The sequence below is a fragment of the Trachemys scripta genome, chromosome 5 (assembly GCF_013100865.1).
Source record: "Trachemys scripta elegans isolate TJP31775 chromosome 5, CAS_Tse_1.0, whole genome shotgun sequence".
Classification (NCBI taxonomy): domain Eukaryota; kingdom Metazoa; phylum Chordata; order Testudines; family Emydidae; genus Trachemys; species Trachemys scripta.
Genome location: NC_048302.1, coordinates 68,633,067 through 68,652,314, shown reverse-complemented (window position 1 = coordinate 68,652,314; position 19,248 = coordinate 68,633,067). Strand labels below are relative to the sequence as shown.

Below are 19,248 nucleotides of genomic sequence, written 5' to 3'. Positions count from 1 at the left end.
TACTGAACCAGGCAGCTCTATATAATGTAATATAATAGAGTATGTTGTAATGCATGTATTCATAGGAAGAAGAGTTGAGAATTTGTAGACAATCTTAACTTTTCTACTTCCAAACTTTTTTGAGGGTTTCACTTTTCCACATATACAAAAGTACACATTAAAAGAATGTTTAACACGTTTTTTTGTCTGAGTGTTGATGGAGGAAAATCCAGTCATGGTCTCAAAGGAGTTTGCTGTCCAAATAGATAATACAGTGCAAACACAGACCATAAGATGACTATATAACAAAGTGGTGAAGATTTGAAAAGTACATAAATGTCACATGTCTTTTTAAAGAGGATAAGTGATTAAAAACTTCACACAAGTCTTCTGGAAGGTTTTGATGGAAGTGAAGACAGGCTAAACTTCAAGGCCCAGTTCCAGTTTATAGCCAAATAATTTTGCCTAATTTCCAGCATAGGCATTCTGGTGCTTTTCAATAAAATGTATTTAAGTATTCCCACTCTCTTCCTGAAGTGATCTTCCCCAATAATATTAAGGGAGAGGTAAAGGAAGCTAAGTGTTGTAGATCTAAGTGCTGCTCACCTGCTAGCTGAAGCAAAAAGTATGGCACTGAATACTGACTTTACTTGGAGACCGAATGGACTTACTTTATTTGGTATTTTCTGACTGTCTACCTGCATTTCATCAAGATGAAAGAGCTGAACTGTGTATGGCAATATAGTCCCCTTTCTAGACCATTCAAGTGGTGTGGGTGAGAAGTTGAGATTTGGATTCACTGACTTGCAGAGGAGAAATCAAGTTTCTTATGGAATTGGAGAGACAAATGAATTGGAAACTAAAGTGAAATGCATAACTTGATCTGGCAGACACTAAACTTTATTATTCAGTTAACCGAGTATGCTCTGTTTTTTGCCCAACCCTTGTGTAAGGATGCCTTAGAAAAAGAACCATGGAGAAATATATTAAGGTGCAGAAGATTGGTGAAGGATCCTTTGGAAAAGCAATTCTCGTCAAAGCTAAAGAAAATAGCAGACAGTATGTTATTAAGGAGATAAACATCTGTAAGGTGAGTGATATTATTAAGTATCAGTATATTGGTTTTTTTTTGTAGTCCTGCTCTCAAGAAAAGTGTCCGTTTTTTTTTTTCTTTTTTAAGATGTCCAATAAAGAGAGAGAAGAATCAAGGCGAGAAGTTGCTGTGTTGGCAAACATGAAACATCCAAATATTGTCCTGTATCGGGAATCATTTGAAGGTAAGATTCAAAACTACATAATGGAACCTGAACTAGTGAATGTACAGCAATATAAAAATATAAGTGGTTGTCATTTTTTTAAAATTATACTTGATTTGAAAAACAAATCTTCCCAATATTTTCCCCTCATCTCCTTAACTGTCTCTCTCAGTTCCTTCTGGTCTGTACTTTTGTAAGCCACTGCTTCCCAAAAATAACCAAACCAAAACACCACCACCGGCCATATGTTTGTTTCAGGTCCTTCCCTTTACATGTCTAAACATTTGTTTTTGGATGAGGTTTAATGTAAGTGAAAAGTCCATGAGTTCTTGTTCCTGCTGGGAAGGTCCAACCAGATTTTTTTCTTCCAATATGTATGTCTATCCTAAGCTGTACATGGTTGTACTCAAACTAAAGTCAAATATGACTGACCCAACTGACTGACCTCTGCCTACAAGAAATCCATCAGTCCTCAGGACAGTAAGCTACCCTATACCATCACCACCGAGCTTGAAAGATGCATGAAGCATGTAGCTTGCCTTGATGGCTTTTGATTGGCTTGGGGATGGGAATTACTTTCAAAACCAAGGATCCTCAGGGAAGATGTGAATATCAACTGGCTTGAAAAGATTGAAGGTGTTGGTGATAAGCTGTTTTAGAGCACTGCCACAATGGGTATCACAGGAATAAGCAGTCCAGATAAGGAGCCAAACATGCTATTGTGAAACAGTGTTTGAAAGCAGGTGAAAATATGAACGTAACCTATATGCACATCTGGGGTTCCCCTATGATTTAAACAGAATAATCACACATTCCTTGTGATTGTTTGCTTTCTATATTCATTTATTTTGTAACTGTAAATGTACAATTCCATGCAACAATAACTTCATTGAAACGTAGGGCTGGAAGGGACCTTAAGAGGTCATCTAGTCCAGCCCCCTGTGTTGTGACAGGACCAAGTATACCTACATCATCTCTGACAGATGTTCTAACCTGTTCTTAAAAACCTCCAATGATAGGAATTCCACAATCTCCCTAGGAAGTCTTTTCTAGTGCTTAACTTGTCCTAGTTAGTGTGTTTCATAATATTTGACCTAAATCTCCCTTTGTGCAGATTTAAGCTGATTGCTTCTTGTCCTACCTTCAGTGGACATGGAGAACAATTGATCACTGTCTTCATTGTAACAGCCCTTGGCATATCTGAAGACGGTGTTATCAGGTCCACTCCTCAGTCTTCATTTCTCAAGACTAAACATGGCCAGTTCTTTAACCTTCCTCATAGGTCATTTTTTTTTCTAAACCTCTTGTCACTTTTATTGCTCTGCTCTTGACTCTCTACAGTGTGTGAACATTCTTCTTAAAGTGTGGCACCTGGAACTAGACACAGTACTGCAGATGAGGCCTCATCGGTGCTGAGTAGAGTGGGACAATTACAGTACCTTCCATTTCTTATGCACGACCCTCCTGTTAATACAAGTTTGAGAGATCTCTTGGTACCCAGTACAGTATCCTCTTGTTACCCCTGCCTCTAGCAAGAGGGAATATTGCCTGTGGTGGCTGGTGTTGGCCTGCTAACACAACCTTCCTGTCAGTTACTCAAGCACTCTCCTCCAGGCTATGCTAGCCCTTTCTTTGCCTTGCAGGTTTACAAGAAGTGCACCTGAGTCCCTTGGAAGCATTCCCCTGTTATGTCCTGCCCAACACTGGCTACTCGCAGAAATCCCAGATCCCCTGCTTCCAGAGGAACAGTGTAACCTAATTTACCAGTTTTACCTTAAATTATCACTTTGGTAAAATGCACAGCACTTATGAATAAGGCTGTGTGTTTGTCACAGAGGTCACAGATTCTGTGACTTTCTGGGACCTCCGTGACTTCTACAGCGGCTGGTGCGGCTGGCCCAGGGGCCGCCTGAGCAGCACGGGCAGCCCCTGGGCCAGTCACACCAGCTGCTGCTCGGGCAGTCTCGGGCCACCATGTCTTCCAAACTCCTGCTGCTGCTAGCGGAGTGGGTGTGGGAGGGGGCTCAGGGCTGGGCAGGGGGTTGGGCTGCAGGAGGGGTGAGGGTTCTGGACAGCGTTTACCTCAAGGGGCTCCCCAGAAGTGGCGACATGTCCCTCCCTCAGTTCCTAAGCGTAGGCGTGGCCGGGCAGCTCTGCATGCTGCCTTCACCTGCAGACGCCGCCCCCACAGCTCCCATTGGCTGCAGTTCCTGGCCAATGGGGGTTGCGAAGCCTGTGCTCGGGACGGCGGCAGCGCATGGAGCCCCTGGCCACAGAATTGTGATCCTTCTGTAACACCAGATCTTTTCCTGCAATACGACTGCCTACCAAGTTATTCACCATTTTGTAGTTGTGCATTTGATTTTTCATAAGTGTAGTACTTGTCTTTATTGAATCTCATTTAGGAAGATAACTTGAGGTATTCTGTTTATAAGATAACGTTTCTGCAGTCTTTTATAGCAGTACTAAGAAAACAGATTGTGTGGTCATCCATGAAGTAATTATTTAATCCACAGTAACAAGACACTGTACTACATCTTTCTAGTTGAAACATCTTGATTACACATACTGAACTGATTTGAGGGAATCAAACAGTTTATTTAAGGGACCATTCTGCACAGTGGTGGTAACTCCCATTTCTTTTCAGCATCAGACCCTAAATGATTATAATAGTTTATATTGAGCCTAGCCCTTGGGATAGGAGACTGTAAATTCAAATGAACTTTAATGAAATTTAAATGAAATCCGATATTGTTTAAACTCTTCCATCTTGGAATGTTTTTAAAACTATTGGTAATCTAGATATGTGCTTGCAATACTTTGATGTTTTATGCCAAATTTGTGGGTATCATTGTTACATGCAGTAGAAAACTTTAATGGCACTTTTGGCTAAGCATTCATGAAGTATTAGAAAATTTTGAATATGCTTGTAATTTCTGGCCTAATACTTTCCTGCTTCTTTAATCTTTTTTATTGTACAGTAACTTAAGTACTGCATCAGGGTCATAAGCATGACATTTTATTGTATGTCATAATTCTGTAATTGTAAAGGGTGCGAATGTTTGTAAAGCATTGCATTTTATAGGTCTCAAGCCTCTTGAAGAATTATCTCCAGACATGAATTTTTTATTTTATGTTTATTCTTCTACCCATCACTGAAATGGAAGGACACACTAGGATGGCCCAGTGGCCCCTAACATCATATTGAAGTGTTGGTTTATGTGATATGGAGGGAAGAATGCCACCTACTGAATCATCAATGCCAAAAATGGAAACTGCAATATAAGCAGTTTGCCTGAAGCTTAGCAAATAAATAATTTATAACTGTTTCTTCACTTGTAGATTTAGTCTTTGGACTTATTGTGTCTTCGCTATAACCTACACAAAACAAAATTCATATGTTAAGATTTTCAGAAAGCTTTTACAATATTTCATGACAAATATAGATGTATCTCTTGTTTTTACAGAAAATGGCTCTCTCTATATAGTGATGGATTACTGTGAAGGAGGGGACCTGTTTAGACGAATAAATGCTCAGAAAGGGATCTTGTTCTCAGAAGACCAGGTAGTGGGAATTTTGGGCTGTAATTTACATTATACACTTTCTGAGCAGAAGAAAACTTAAATTGAGTAGTTTTGGATCAGCTTGGTGAATATGGTTATTTTAATATAGATAAAAGCCTGACTGGTACAGCTATAGAATGCTAAGAATTCATACTACTTGGAACATAGACCAAATGCATTAATGGAACTACAATAAAGGAGACAATTTAGGTGAATCAAACATTAAACCTGTTGGATTTTATGGCTCAAGATTTTCTCTTAAATATTTTGATTTTTTGACCGGTATTATGATGTTGGGCTTCTGATACGCATTTTGTTACTTTAATTAAATCAGGGATACAAAACCAAACTTTAAGGTTTACATCATATTAAATCCATTAACTCAAAAGTTCTTCAAAATGGAAAATTTCAGTCTTGGAAATGTGTAAACAGGATCTTTTTCTTCATGTGGTCATACGCTGGGACGTTAGTCAAGGAGTTGTGAAGTCTCTGAGGATTTTGTCTTCATGCTACAAATAAGCAGAGAAGAGAATCTGGCAATACTCTTGGCTGGCAAGGGTTGGGAGTACATTGGGCTTTTGCTGGCAGTATAGAGAGAGGCAGAGATGAGAGAAAATCACGTGTCAGAAAAACACTTTTTAATTTATCTTCTAATCAGGGGTAGGCAACCTATGGCACGCGTGCCAAAGGCGGCACATGAGCTGATTTTCAGTGGCACTCACACTGCCTGGGTCCTGGCCACTGGTCCGGGGGCTCTGCATTTTAATTTAATTTTAAATGAAGCTTTTTAAACATTTTAAAAACTTTATTTACTTGACATACAACAATAGTTTAGTTATATATTATAGACTTATAGAAAGAGACCTTCTAAAAACGTTAAAATGTATTATTGGCACGCGAAACCTTAAATTAGAGTGAATAAATGAAGACTTCTGAAAGGTTGCGGACCCCTGTTCTAAATCCTTACCAGTTAATTAGGACTACTACTAGTAGAGATGCTAAATGTCGAGGTAAAAGTGGTAACAGAATTATAGCACAATACTGATGTCTGTGTGTATTGGTAATTTGAAAAGATGAAGTGCTTAACTACAGTACTTTTAAGGGTGGAAAAGTTTACCTTTTTTGTTAAAATCGGAAAAGCCATGAAATGAGAACTATCAAACTCAGTTTGGCTTGCTTGGAATCAGTCTCCTAATTTTATGCTGTTTTGTCATTTCTGTAATTAAGATCAGATTTTTTTTTATATAAAAGTGAAGAATAGCATAATATAAAATTGATAAAAGTATAGATGCTAGTAGGAGAGCTTTAGTCTTTTTTGTTTAATTTCTTAATGGACTATAAGGACACTTTATTATTATTATTTATTATTATTTTGGTCTGCCGTTGAGATGCTGTGTTGATGTAACTGAGAGGTATTCCCACAAAAATAGAATTTTAAGGATGAAAGGCCATGTTCTAAAAAAATTATAACCCAATTATATGTATACACACAGCTTTATCATAACTTTTAAAGATTGTAAATGGTCTAGATCAGTAAAATTTGAGTAAGGTTAATCCTTGACTTGAAAACTGCATGTGGGTGTATAAATAAATACAGAACACTAACTCTACCTTTCTCTGTTATTTTTAGATCATGGATTGGTTCGTACAGATTTGTTTAGCACTAAAACATGTACATGACAGAAAAATTTTGCATCGAGATATAAAGTCACAGGTATGCTGGATGGTATTTTCAAGTTGAATTACAGTAGAGTGATTATACTTTATTTTATTGATTGATTGTTATCTCCCAACCAGGTAGGGGAAATAACCTGGTCTTATGTAAAACTACCCACCTCCCATTGACTTCAGTGGGCCTTGAATCAGACCCTGTTGTCTGCTGCACAAGATGTGCTGCACAAATGAACACAAACAGAATGCCACTTAGATGGAACACAAGCTAATAAAAATTTTTTTTTAAAGTCTAAAACAATCCTGTGGTAGTTAAGTACAGTTTGGCTAAATCCCTAGTTACATAACTTTTTTAAAAAAATAGTTTCATTCTGGAATTTTATATTAAATTCTAAGATAACCAGTAGCACCTGCTCAATGAAGATTTTTGGGACTGGATTTTAGCTTTGAGTTATTTATGACATAGCTCTTTTTCTTGATTGTAAAAAAACAATTAGGAAGACTTTCAAGCTTGGGTTGTGTGGGTTCTTCTGCTCTACAAATAGAGCTGCAATGGTACACAGTTACTACATGGCTTCTATTTGTATAGATGGGATCTTAATACAGGTTTCTTTTTGTTTTTGTCTTTGTTTTTTTAAATAAATATTAAGTATATAGGCTCTAAAAAATTAAGACTGAAACATCTTTAAAGTCTAGTCTACTATGGGTTACAAACCACCACCAACACAATATGCATGTATATTTTATTGTCAGGTGTATGCTGGTAAATACACCTCTACCCCGTCATAACGCTGTCCTCGGGAGCCAAAAAATCTTACCGCGTTATATCGAACTTGTTTTGATCCATTGGAGCGCGCAGGCCCCCGCTTCCCCCCCCCACCCCCCTGGAGTGCTGCTTTACCATGTTGTATCCGAATTCATGTTATATCGGGTCGCTTTATATCGGGCTAGAGGTTTACTGAAATTTTATCAGATTCCTGTTTTCTGAATCTTTCAGAGCAGGATACCTGTATATTTCTAGAAGTGCCTGCTTACAAGAATAGAGCAGGCAGAGAAGGGAAAGCATTACAAGGATGAAAACATTGGTCATGAAAAGACTGAGGCCTGGTCTATGCTGCCACTTAAGTCAATTTATATTGCTCAGGGGTGTGGAAAAAATTACCTCGGTGTCCACGCTATGCTTTGTCAGCGGGTGATACTTTCCCACTGACTTAGTTTCCGCCTCTCAAGGAGGTGGAGTACTGAAGTCAACAGGAGAGCGCTCTGCCATCAACCTACTGCTTCTTCACCAGACCTGCTAAACTGACACCGCTGCATCGAATGCAGTGAGGCCGATTTAGCATGTCAGTGTAGACAAGGTCTAAAAGACATTTGCTTATCCCCTGATGTGACTGTATTTGGAGAGTACAGTATATAGAACTGAAATGTCTTGACTCTCTTTGGTGATACAGTGAAGCGGATGCTTAATATTAGGCATCCCTTCAAACCACCTACACCCTCCCCTCTCCCCCCCCAGTCAAGTAATAGTCAAAGATGTCAATTTTTATTTTTTTTACATTTCCATGTGTAACTTTTTTGTACAATTAAATACTTTTGTTCTTGCACTTGAGTTGTAACTGACTTTTCTCCCCCTCTCCCCCTCCTGTCTTTAGAATATATTTTTAACCAAAGATGGAACAATACAACTGGGAGACTTTGGAATAGCTAGAGTTCTTAACAGGTAACACTCATTCAGTGCTGCTCTATATACATTAATATGAGTAAATCAATCTAGCAAAAATGGATGCTACATGACTACATAATTTATGTAAGTTAACGTTCATTTTTAGTTTTCCTTTTTTATTCTAGTACTGTAGAGCTGGCTCGCACTTGCATAGGAACACCATACTATTTGTCACCTGAAATCTGTCAGAACAAACCTTATAACAATAAAAGGTACTGTAAAACATTTGACTTAATAATTGACTTTTTTCATTTTGATTTATTTTGTTTAGAAATGTAGAGCTATTCTGTTCATGCAATAGTAAAGAGTTCAGTCTTGATCTCCAGCATGCTGTGCACTTTACTACATGGGTTGGAAAAATCTGTTGAGTGAATGTGCAAGCACAATAACTGACTTCATTAAACATATGAGGGTCTGTGCTGTAGCTCACTGATAGTTACTAGACTGGGTCCATTGTAGTGCTGTCTTATTCCATGGAGGCCATTTTCTCATGCCACCACTGTTAGAAGCAGTAGCTTTTAAAACTGTCTAAATAACTAACTGAAATTAAAAAAAAAAAGGAAAAAGCCCACAGTACTTTTAAAATACACCTCTACCCTGATATAACATGAATTCGGATATAACGTGGTAAAGCAGCTCTTGGGGGAGCGGGGCTGCGCACTCCGGTGGATCAAAGCAAGTTCGATATAACGCAGTTTCACCTGTAACGCGTTAAGATTTTTTTGGCTCCAGAGGACAGCATTCTATCCAGGTAGAGGTGTATTTAAATACTTTAGAAATTTCCAATTGTGTAGGACATAAAATCTGTGGTACTTGCATCTCTTAAAAAAAGATTTCTCCCACCATTCACTTATCCAGTTTGTCTAAATCAGATGATATGGTGATAAGTGTGGTATTGATTCCTACATAAAGAGAGTCTGGAGCCGAAATATCTGGTGCTGTCTTTGTTTGGAAGAGACACACATTTGTTTTTTAAATAGATAGGAAGCTAGTACATCTTGCAAAATGCACAAATGCTTAATTTCTATCACTTGGTTTCAAGAACATACATCTAGAGCAGTGATACTCAGACATCAGTGGTTCAGGAGCCAAAATTGGGATCAACATTACCCCCAGAAGAGCCATAGTAGCATGAATTCATTGTTTCATTTACTTTAGTACTATTCAGATTTAAACAGTATGACAAGGGAAATATTTAGTTTTTTTTTATAATATATATGTGTCTGTATGTATTCTCATGGCAAATATTAATAACTTAGTGCAAGTTGATAACTTGATTGTTTTTACTATCTTATTAACCATTCTGATGTGGTTAATAATTAAATCACACAATGGTCTTTATATTTTGTGCTGCAAAGAGTCGCAGGAGACGCATTAGAGAGCCACTTGTGGCTCGCGCACCACAGGATCATTGTTTTAGATAGTTTTTGCTCCAAAAATACCAAATTAATTTTTCAGGTCTGTTCTCTTTGTTTAGTGACATATGGGCTCTTGGTTGTGTTCTCTATGAAATGTGCACACTTAAACATGCAGTAAGTAAAACTTTAAAATACTTTGGAATTATTACTCTGTTTTACAAACATACCTCTTTCATTATTTTGTCCATTGCCAAATTTCAGACTGATAAATTGTATTTGAGCTGATGCAGGGCTTATCATGGTATGTGATTACTTTTGAAATTAACTTTACTATTGTAACCACCTCTCCCCCACATTACTGCTGATCTTTGTTGGCCAACCTGCCTCACTTTTTTTGTTTGACTGCTGTCCTGCACATCTGTGCGGTATATTTAGCAACACATTTTTTTACCGTTCCTTTCAGTAAACTATGTTTTTAGCAACAAAAGCAGCAAGTATGATAGCAAAAGTGCATTAAGCAAAGTGTAACGTTCCTTTCCTAACAATATTGTGAACTTTACATTTAATTAGTTATTGGTGAATTCAGTCTGTATCTCTGGTGCAGTAGCATTAATGAGCTTCCTTTGTAGCATGCAGAAATGGTACAAAGGACAGACAAGTGTCTTCTGTTTCCTAGTTTTTTGTTTTTGTTTTTTTAATATTATACCTTACTTGCAAAGCCTCTAAAGAGCAGTATCTTTTTTGCAGACTATCCTTTTCCTGTTAGTGTATATTGCTCTCTTCCTTACCTTCCCATTCCACTTCACCCCTTTATTTTAGATAAAATTGAAATTAATATGTTTGATTTTGTTTGGGTATTGTCATTAAAAAATCACACTTCTGTCTGAAACTGTTTATCTAAAATTACTGTAACAGAAAGATTAGAGGAAAAATATTTCAGTTAGCTTGTGTAATCCGTCACTGTTTCCCATGTCTAGTCAATCAGTTTACCCTGTTTGGTGGGTCACTGACATGACAACAGTAGGGAGAGAGACATTTTTAAAAATAGGAAAATATAATTGTAAAATGACAAAATTTGGAAAGGGGCTTCAGAGGCAGATGTGGTGCTGGAAAGTATTTACCGTATATACTCGTTCATTAGCCGAATTCTTTTAGTAAAAAAGGGAAGCACCAGAGAAGGGGGTCGGCTTATGAATGGGTATAGAGAGGGAGAGGTGGGACACAGCCCCTCCCCACAACAGAGGGAGCAAGGAGAGGCAGCATAACCAGAAGAGCCAGAAGGGAAGAGGTGGGGCCAGAGTCGTTCTGCTTCTGGCCACGCTGCTCTCCCCCCACCTCCGAAGCAACTGCAGCTGCAGCTGTGCCGCTCAGCCCCGCCCCCCAGAGCAGGCTGTGGCTGCACCACCTGGCCCGCCAGAGCACACTGCAGCTGAGTTCCCCAGCCCAGCCCGCTGGAACATGCTGCGGCCGCGCCGCCTGGTCTGGCCCACCAGAGCAGCTCCAGCCAGGCCAGAGACATCCTCCCCTGGCCCTCCCCAGGTAAGGTGGGAAGGGATGGGATGGGGAGAGTGTGGGGGTCCTGGGCTAGGGATGGGGTCATGTGGGGGGTGGTCACAGGGGTTACTCCCCTGACCCCCAGCTTCTCTCCCCCGAAAAATTTCCCCACCAGTTGCTGTCCTGGCCCATCAGGGTAAGCAGCTGGCGTGCCGGGACACTTTACTTAGGTTTACCTCCATGCCTGCGGATGCTCGAGGTAATGGCCCGGGAGCCAAAGTTTGCTGACTTCTGAATTATAGGGTTGGCTTATGAACAGGTCATAAAAAATTTCCATTTTTACTTATCCATCTTGGGTGGGAGGGGAAGGTGGTTGGCTTATAAATGAACTGGCTTGTGATCGAGTATATACGGTGTGCATATATAATTTAATAGACTGGATTTCAAGTGATGTCCCTTTTTAACAGTTGTTCATCATAGTTTGCTTCCAAACCTGGGGTCTAATTAGTATTGTTGATTAGAGTGAATTCGAGAGAGGTGCCAGAGTACCTACAGCTCATGTTGAAATCTCAACACTTCTCAGGATTGGCCTTAAGTGAACACAGACCTTTTACTATCATTTTGTTCCTAGAGGAGTTTTCATAAGAGGATTGACAATCTTGTGAACTAAAAGGAAGGAGGCTAGCAAACTATATGCATTTTACTCCAAAACATTGTTTTGCATTACCATTGACTGTTGCCCAGCTCTGGGAACAATTTTTATTGGTTAACTGTAGGTACAGAACTAGCAAAAAGCACAAAACACTTTTAGAATCCAAAAATTAGTCTTATTCTTTAGTGTGACAGAATTGTATAACATTAAAGTATTTAGCATCAGATTACTCAATACAGAGCAAATTTGAGATCTAAAAGATCTTTTGATAAGGGCCCTTCAAATATTTAAATAGAAGTACCGTTATTTTTTATTTTGGTATGTTTATGTAAATTAAGTCCTTTGTGGCTGTGACAGTATGACAATATAAATATTAATGTATGCTAATTTCTCTCTTTCTGGTAATTATAGTTTGAAGCTGGTAACATGAAAAACCTGGTACTGAAGATAATCTCTGGATCTTTTCCTCCTGTTTCTCTGCATTATTCTTATGATTTACGTAATCTGCTTTCACAATTATTTAAAAGGAATCCTAGGGATAGACCATCAGTCAACTCCATATTGGAGAAAATCTTTATAGCCAAACGGGTGGAAAAATTTCTTACACCACAGGTATGGAAATTATTTTAAAATAGCTTACTAATTCTGCCCCTTTTATTTATTGTGCAGTATTCAGCCATGTGCACTTTTTATTATATTAAGATGCAAATTTAGAATATAAGATACTCATGAGAAATTACTTCCAAAAATACTACAATAGAAAGTAAAGAACTTGTATCTATTTTGAGGGAAAATAGTTACTACTATATTTAGCAAACAGTCACACTCACTATACCAGTAAAATGAACTACCAACAAATTTCATTTCAAGATGTTGAAGTATTGTTTCTGTTCCTGAATTTCAGTAATTCAGTTGTTTAATTTAAGTGCATCATGTCCTGTGTGAATGTATGGTTAAACTTGTATAGTTAATCTTTGATTTATCTAATCATGTGGCTATCCATAACATGGGACTGACAATGAATTCAGTAACCTACTAGTAGCAAATGAACTGCTTTGTGACTATTTATTTAAGACTTAACCAGGTTAGGTGGGGGGGTGTTTTTGTTTTTAAAGCAACCAGGAATGTTTAAATCAGGGGTCTCAAACACGCGGCCCACGGGCCGCATGCGGCCCGCAGGGCTATTTCCTGCAGCCTGCCAAGCAGCCCGCCCCCGCCCCACCCGGCCTACCTCCAGGCCAGGGGTGGGCAAACTACTCGAGGCCCCCCTCGAGCCCTGCGCTGCTCCCTGAAGCGGCTGGCATCACGTCCCTGTGGACGGGGGGAGAGGGGAAGCAGAGGGCTCCTTTTGTTGCCCTGGTTTCCAGGCACCGCCTCCCCGCAGCTCCGATTGGCGGGGAACAGGGAACTGCGGCCAATGGGAGCTTTGGGGGAGGTACCTGGAGGAGCGGCAAGCAGCGTGCGGAGCCCTGCATCCCCAGGGGCCGCAAGGACATGGTCCCAACTGCTTCGCCAGAGCCCGAAGCCCTCCTGCATCCCGCCCCCCAACTCCCTGCCCTGAGTCCCACGTCCCTCCTGCACCCCAACTCCCTGCCCTGAGCCCCTGCCACACCCTGCACCTCAACTCACTGCCCTGAGTCCCCGCTACACCCCTCCTGCCCCCTCTGGGGGCAGGGAGGGGGGTAGAGTTGGGGTTGGGACTTCGGGGAAGGGGTTGGAATGGGGGCGGTGAAGGGATGGGAAGAGGCGGGGCAGAGCCTCATGGAAGGGGTGGAGTGGGGGCAGGGCCGGGGGTAGCGAAGGGGGGGTGTCAGTGATGCAGCCCTCGGGCCAATGAACTAGTCCTCATGGCCCTCCTGGTCATTTAAGTTTGAGACCCCTGGTTTAAATGGACATAGGAGTAAGTCTAAGGAAATTGTTCAATGTGCCTCTGTCCATGTGGAATTCCATGATCGGTTTGGGTGATAATCTTTATATTGTTGTTTTAATATAATACTAACAAGAATAGCAGATGGCAAACAATACTGATTTAATTTATTTATATATTTTTGGAGATGTGTAAATCTAATTCATATATAAATTGAAATTCCAAATGAACTTTTTAAACTTACATTCTTACAGGAGTTGAAAATTCTCGTGGAATTTCTTTTAGAGCTAAAATGGGGAATTAGATCCCCATTGGGAGCAAATATTGTAAATAGTTTTTTAAAGAACTGTTTAGGGGCTTAACTGTCTAATGTTAACACTGGCTTAAGGGTTACCCTGTTCGTTCCTGTGATCTGACTTTGCTTCCTGAGGCCAGCATAGGTTTGGAATTTTCAATGGGGGTCTGAGTAGCCATGAGTTAATTAGCAGTAATTTACCATATTCTAAAGGCAGTATTTCCTCCTGAGTCCAGTGAGGGGACTGGATGATGGGACTCTTTCACTGGAAGTTGTGCAAATCAATTGAAGGGATGTTGAATTAAAAAAAAAAAATCTGAAAAACTTGTACCAACACTAGTAATTACTAATATCTAAAGATCTGAATGTATATTTTTTCTCAGTTTGTAAGTTTATTTGTGTATTTGACAGCACTTTGCATAATCAGTTTAGCTGTTTTCTAATGTATAGTCGGGTTTTTTTTTCCTTCTTGAAAAGATAAGACCTGTATAAACAACAAGGAAGCAGACAGATGCCCATAATGTTTTGTTTTATTTTAGTAGTTTACGTTTAACACAGTACTGTACTGTATTTGCGGGTTTTTTTCCTTTGTCTCTGCTGCTGCCTGATTCCATCTCACAGTATATAACGTTAGGCATGTATGTAAGTTTTAACAGAGTTAAGACCAAAGTTTGCAAATAAAGTTGAATTACAACCTTTACTTTCATGTGCATTCCCTATGTTTTTTCTAAGAAGGCTTTATCCGTGTGTGTGTGTGTTTTCCCTCATTTATGTAAGGAAAGTGAAGACTTTTGAAACACTTTAATCTTTTGCAGGTACATGCATAAAAATTGTAGTAAAATAACTTTGCCTTTTGTTTAGCTTATTGCAGACGAATTCAGTCACAAAGTGTTCCACAAGTTTGACGCCCCTGTTGCACCAGGTAAATATGCACTAGTGCTCTGCAGTTATCTTCAGTTGCAGTAGGATAGATTGTGTTCAGATATGGAATTTATTTTGACCTGATATCAAAAACAACCTGGAAATAACTATAGATAGATTTTTAGGAAAGCATGTATGTGTAACCTAAATATTTAAACTAAAAATGAGCCTCTACTTTTAAAGGTACATTTTACTCTTGCCACGTTATTTTCAAAAGTAAGCAGATTGCTAATATTGAACATCAATCAAGGGATTAATCAGTATTTCTGCTGCATAGGTTCTCTCCTCATTCATAACAAATTGGTAATACTTTACACTTGTGAATTTTGGAGGTGGTCCAGTGTTGTTGTTGCTTGGAGGTTCCAGGTCTGAGCCTTTCAATTCAGGACCCAGAGTTTCTGCCTCTTGCAGAACAAGTTGGTGATTCAATTTCCCCCAATTGCTTTTTGTCTTAAAACTTCAATTTTTATTTGTTTTTATGCAGTAGTGACTTGACTTCATCTTGCAGCTCCCCTCTCACTCTCTCCAGATGAGAGGAATCACTGCAGCATTGAGGATCTAACCCTCTAATTTCTCTGGTACAACACTGTTACCAGAACAATGTAGGGCATCTCCCCCTTCCACGGGCCTGGTGGCCCTCCATGGGTTAGCTGAACCTTTTCCCTGTGAAAGAGCCTTCACACAGTAATACCCTTAATCTATATTTATTAGCAATTCATGAACAGAATACACATGCAAAGGATCTGATGCTCATTGCTCCCCATAAAACAGACTTCTCCCAGTGGTCAGTCAGGATTGGATCGTCTGTGGTTCCAGCTTCTGCACAGTATGGTCATGCAGGGTCTCCGAGGTGTAGCAGCTTTAATCTTAGGCTGCATCCCAGAGTTAAGGTCCAACAAACTTTTCTTCTGACTCTCATTATATTGTTAAAATGGGAGTTTTTCTTTGAGGAGTGTCCTTGTGGATGCTCCACTTCAGGTGAATCTGCATCCCTGCGATCAGAGAATTTCAGTAGCAGTGCCTGGTTGGTTCGCACATGCGCTGGCCCCATCTTGTGCCATCCCTGGCTGTTACATAGCACTGTGGGACCAACCCTCACTCAGTTCCTTCTCTACTGCCCTTGGCTTGAGATGGAGCAATGGCAGTGCCTCCAAGTTTACCTTTATCTTAAGAATTAGTCTAGATTAGGAGTAAGTGGAGATCAGAGTTCCTCTGAGGCAATGAAAATCATGTGCCAGGCAAAGAAGAATCTACTGCCCTTTAAGGCAGTCCACATAAAGTAAGAGGTTAAATCATGCTTCACAGGCCCAGAAGGCCAGCTTTTTGTACTCAATAAACAGCCAAGGAACCTCTGCTGCATCTGCAGAAAGATAACAGAACATAAGAAAGGCCATACCGGGTCAGACCAAAGGTCCATCTAGCCCAGTTCCAGAGGGAGTGAACCTAACAGGCAATGATCAAGTGATCTCTCTCCTGCCATCCATCTCCACCCTCTGACAAACAGAGGCTAGGGACACCATTCCTTACCCGTCCTGGCTAATAGCCATTAATGGACTTAACCACCATGAATTTATCCAGTTCTCTCTTAAACTCTGTTATAGTCCTAGCCTTCACAACCTCCTCAGGTAAGGAGTTCCACAAGTTGACTGTGCGCTGTGTGAAGAAGAACTTCCTTTTATTGGTTTTAAACCTGCTGCCTATTAATTTCATTTGGTGACCCCTAGTTTTTGTGTTATGGGAATAAGTAAATAACTTTTCCTTATCCACTTTCTCCACATCACTCATGATTTTTTATACCTCTATCATATCCCCCCTTAGTCTCCTCTTTTCCAAGCTGAAGAGTCCTAGCCTCTTTAATCTCTCCTCATATGGGACCCGTTCCAAACCCTTAATCATTTTAGTTGCCCTTTTCTGAACCTTTTCTAGTGCCAGTATATCTTTTTTGAGATGAGGAGACCACATCTGTACGCAGTATTTGAGATGAGGGCGTACCATCGATTTATATAAGGGCAATTATATATTCTCAGTCTTATTCTCTATCCCCTTCTTAATGATTCCTAACATCCTGTTTGCTTTTTTGACCGCCTCTGCACACTGCGCGGACATCTTCAGAGAACTATCCACGATGACTCCAAGATCTTTTTCCTGACTTGTTGTAGCTAAATTAGCCCCCATCATATTGTATGTATAGTTGGGGTTATTTTTTCCAGTGTGCATTACTTTACATTTATCCACATTAAATTTCATTTGCCATTTTGTTGCCCAATCACTTAGTTTTGTGAGATCTTTTTGAAGTTCATCACAGTCTGCTTTGGACTTCACTATCTTGAGCAGTTTAGTATCATCTGCAAACTTTGCCACCTCACTGTTTACCCTTTTCTCCAGATCATTTATGAATAAGTCGAATAGGATTGGTCCTAGGACAGACCCTTGGGGAACACCACTAGTTACCCCTCTCCATTCTGAGAATTTACCATTAATTCCTACCCTTTGTTCCCTGTCTTTTTAACCAGTTCTCAATCCATGAAAGGACCTTTCCTTTTATCCCATGGCAGCTTAATTTACATAAGAGCCTTTGGTGAGGGACCTTGTCAAAGGCTTTCTGGAAATCTAAGTACACTATGTCCACTGGATCCCCCTTGTCCACATGTTTGTTGGCCCCTTCAAAGAACTCTAATAGATTATTAGTAAGACATTATTTCCCTTTACAGAAACCATGTTGACTATTGCTCAACAGTTTGTTTTTCTATGTGTTGGACAATTTTAATAATAACAATAAGCCTTTTTGAAGCAGAGATTCCTTCATTTGCACCTGGTTCACCTATGATTAACAGCTTGGGCCTTAAAAGTGAAGTGTAGTTCAGCAGGGACTCTGTTGTTCTCATTAATATACTTTGGTAATGAGACCAGCTCAATGAATGAAATTTCCTGGCTGAGTTTTGTCTCATTTTATTTTTCCTTTGAAGGGAAACAGTAAGCACTTTGGGGCATAGACTCTCTGTTAAGTTTGTACTGTGCTCAACACAGTGGCCCTGGCCTGTAATTATTACTACTACTAATTAATAACAATCAAAGTTCTGGTCATCTGAGCTATACTAGTTTCTCCAGGATGGCTGATTGGAGTCATACAACCAGTCACCCCAAAAAAACAAATACCCAGCCCTGGCAGCTTTTTATACAGGTATATTGGACTCCCCATCTTAGTATCAGATGTCAAAATTCATCAGACTAGCCAGATTAGGAAAGCCAGGTGCAGATTTATCTAGTCACCATTATCTCCAAAAGACAGGTTTGGAATTAGTTGCTTTGTCTATGTATTAACACTGTAGTTATCATGATGATAAGGTTATTTTTCTAGCTCCAGGAATCTTTCTGCACAAGGTAAGTTTTTTTTTTTTTTCTTTACACAATTCTTGAGAAATAGTTCTCCCATCATTTGGTTCCAATCTTAAGTACTCCTTTGGGAAGGTTACACAAATGGTCATTCCTAGAGCTCTAAAGATATCTCAAGTAAGCACACATCGTTTGTATCCTGTTCATGCTGTTCCATACAAAATGCCAGTGGCTTAAGCTTTCAAAGTTGCTGTAGGCAAGATGTTAAAATACTGTGCTAGTTTGCATGTCAGGTATCTGGGTGACCATTCATAGAGGGAATTAAGGACCTTCCACATGTTTCTAATGGTATTGTGGGAAGAGACTCATCGAAGGAAGAATTGCAAAGAAGGTGTCCGCTTCTCTGTGAAGGTATTACTTGGTAGTAAGGTGCTACAGAGTTCAAGTAATTCCTTAAATTATGAGACTTTTGCTTTATATGGGAAAACTTCTATTTCTCCTTATTATTCTATTGTAGTAATTAAAATTTTGCTTTTTCCTTCCCTCACAACTTCTGTGAATCACATCTGCTACTTGACATTTGTTACGATTTGAGGGGAGAAGCTGTTTACCAGAATGAGAATTTTTGTACATGATGATTTTCATTCTGTTAGTAGTCTCTGTCCTTGTTTTAGCCCACCCTAGTAATCTGATAAATGACAGGAATACAATTATAGGAATTCCATAGATGAGAAGCATTACCCATTTGTTATGAATGAGGAGAGAAACTGCAGGTAAGAAATTTCTTTCTGCTCGAAATTTTGTGTAGTCGAAATTTCTAAACTTGGTAGAGTTTAAGGGGCACTTTTGAGTCTGAAGAGACCTAGATAAGATCATCTCTTTTTCCCGCCAAACACATAGCAAACACAGCTCTCTTAAACTATGTGTTTGGTAGGAAAAAGAGATGATATCTGGACCTCTTCAGACGCAACTGTGTGTTTTTAAAAAAAAACAAAAAAAAACCTTTTATACAGTGTTGCAATAAATGTTCAAAGAAATTATATCTCAACCAAAGCATATTTTGACTGTTGGCAAAATAGTACATGTTCTAAAATATATTCTAGTATTGGTCCTGCATGCAAGCCCAACTACTGTA

General features: G+C 39.5%; 1 protein-coding gene across 13 annotated transcripts in view; it reads left to right on the top strand.

Annotated features, from left to right (window-relative positions):
- The window catches only part of NEK1 (NIMA related kinase 1), a 137,695-nt gene that overhangs the window by 11,633 nt on the left and 106,814 nt on the right, over positions 1–19,248 (top strand). For 11 of the 13 annotated variants that reach the window (XM_034770721.1, XM_034770722.1, XM_034770727.1 and 8 more), the window contains exons 3-11: positions 933–1,069; positions 1,160–1,256; positions 4,703–4,800; positions 6,430–6,513; positions 8,123–8,190; positions 8,319–8,405; positions 9,671–9,725; positions 12,109–12,309; positions 14,721–14,781. In XM_034770721.1, coding sequence (XP_034626612.1) covers positions 933–1,069; positions 1,160–1,256; positions 4,703–4,800; positions 6,430–6,513; positions 8,123–8,190; positions 8,319–8,405; positions 9,671–9,725; positions 12,109–12,309; positions 14,721–14,781 — 888 coding nt within the window. The remainder of the gene's footprint in view (positions 1–932; positions 1,070–1,159; positions 1,257–4,702; positions 4,801–6,429; positions 6,514–8,122; positions 8,191–8,318; positions 8,406–9,670; positions 9,726–12,108; positions 12,310–14,720; positions 14,782–19,248) is intronic. The other 2 variants (XM_034770723.1, XM_034770724.1) reach the window with 1 other exon arrangement.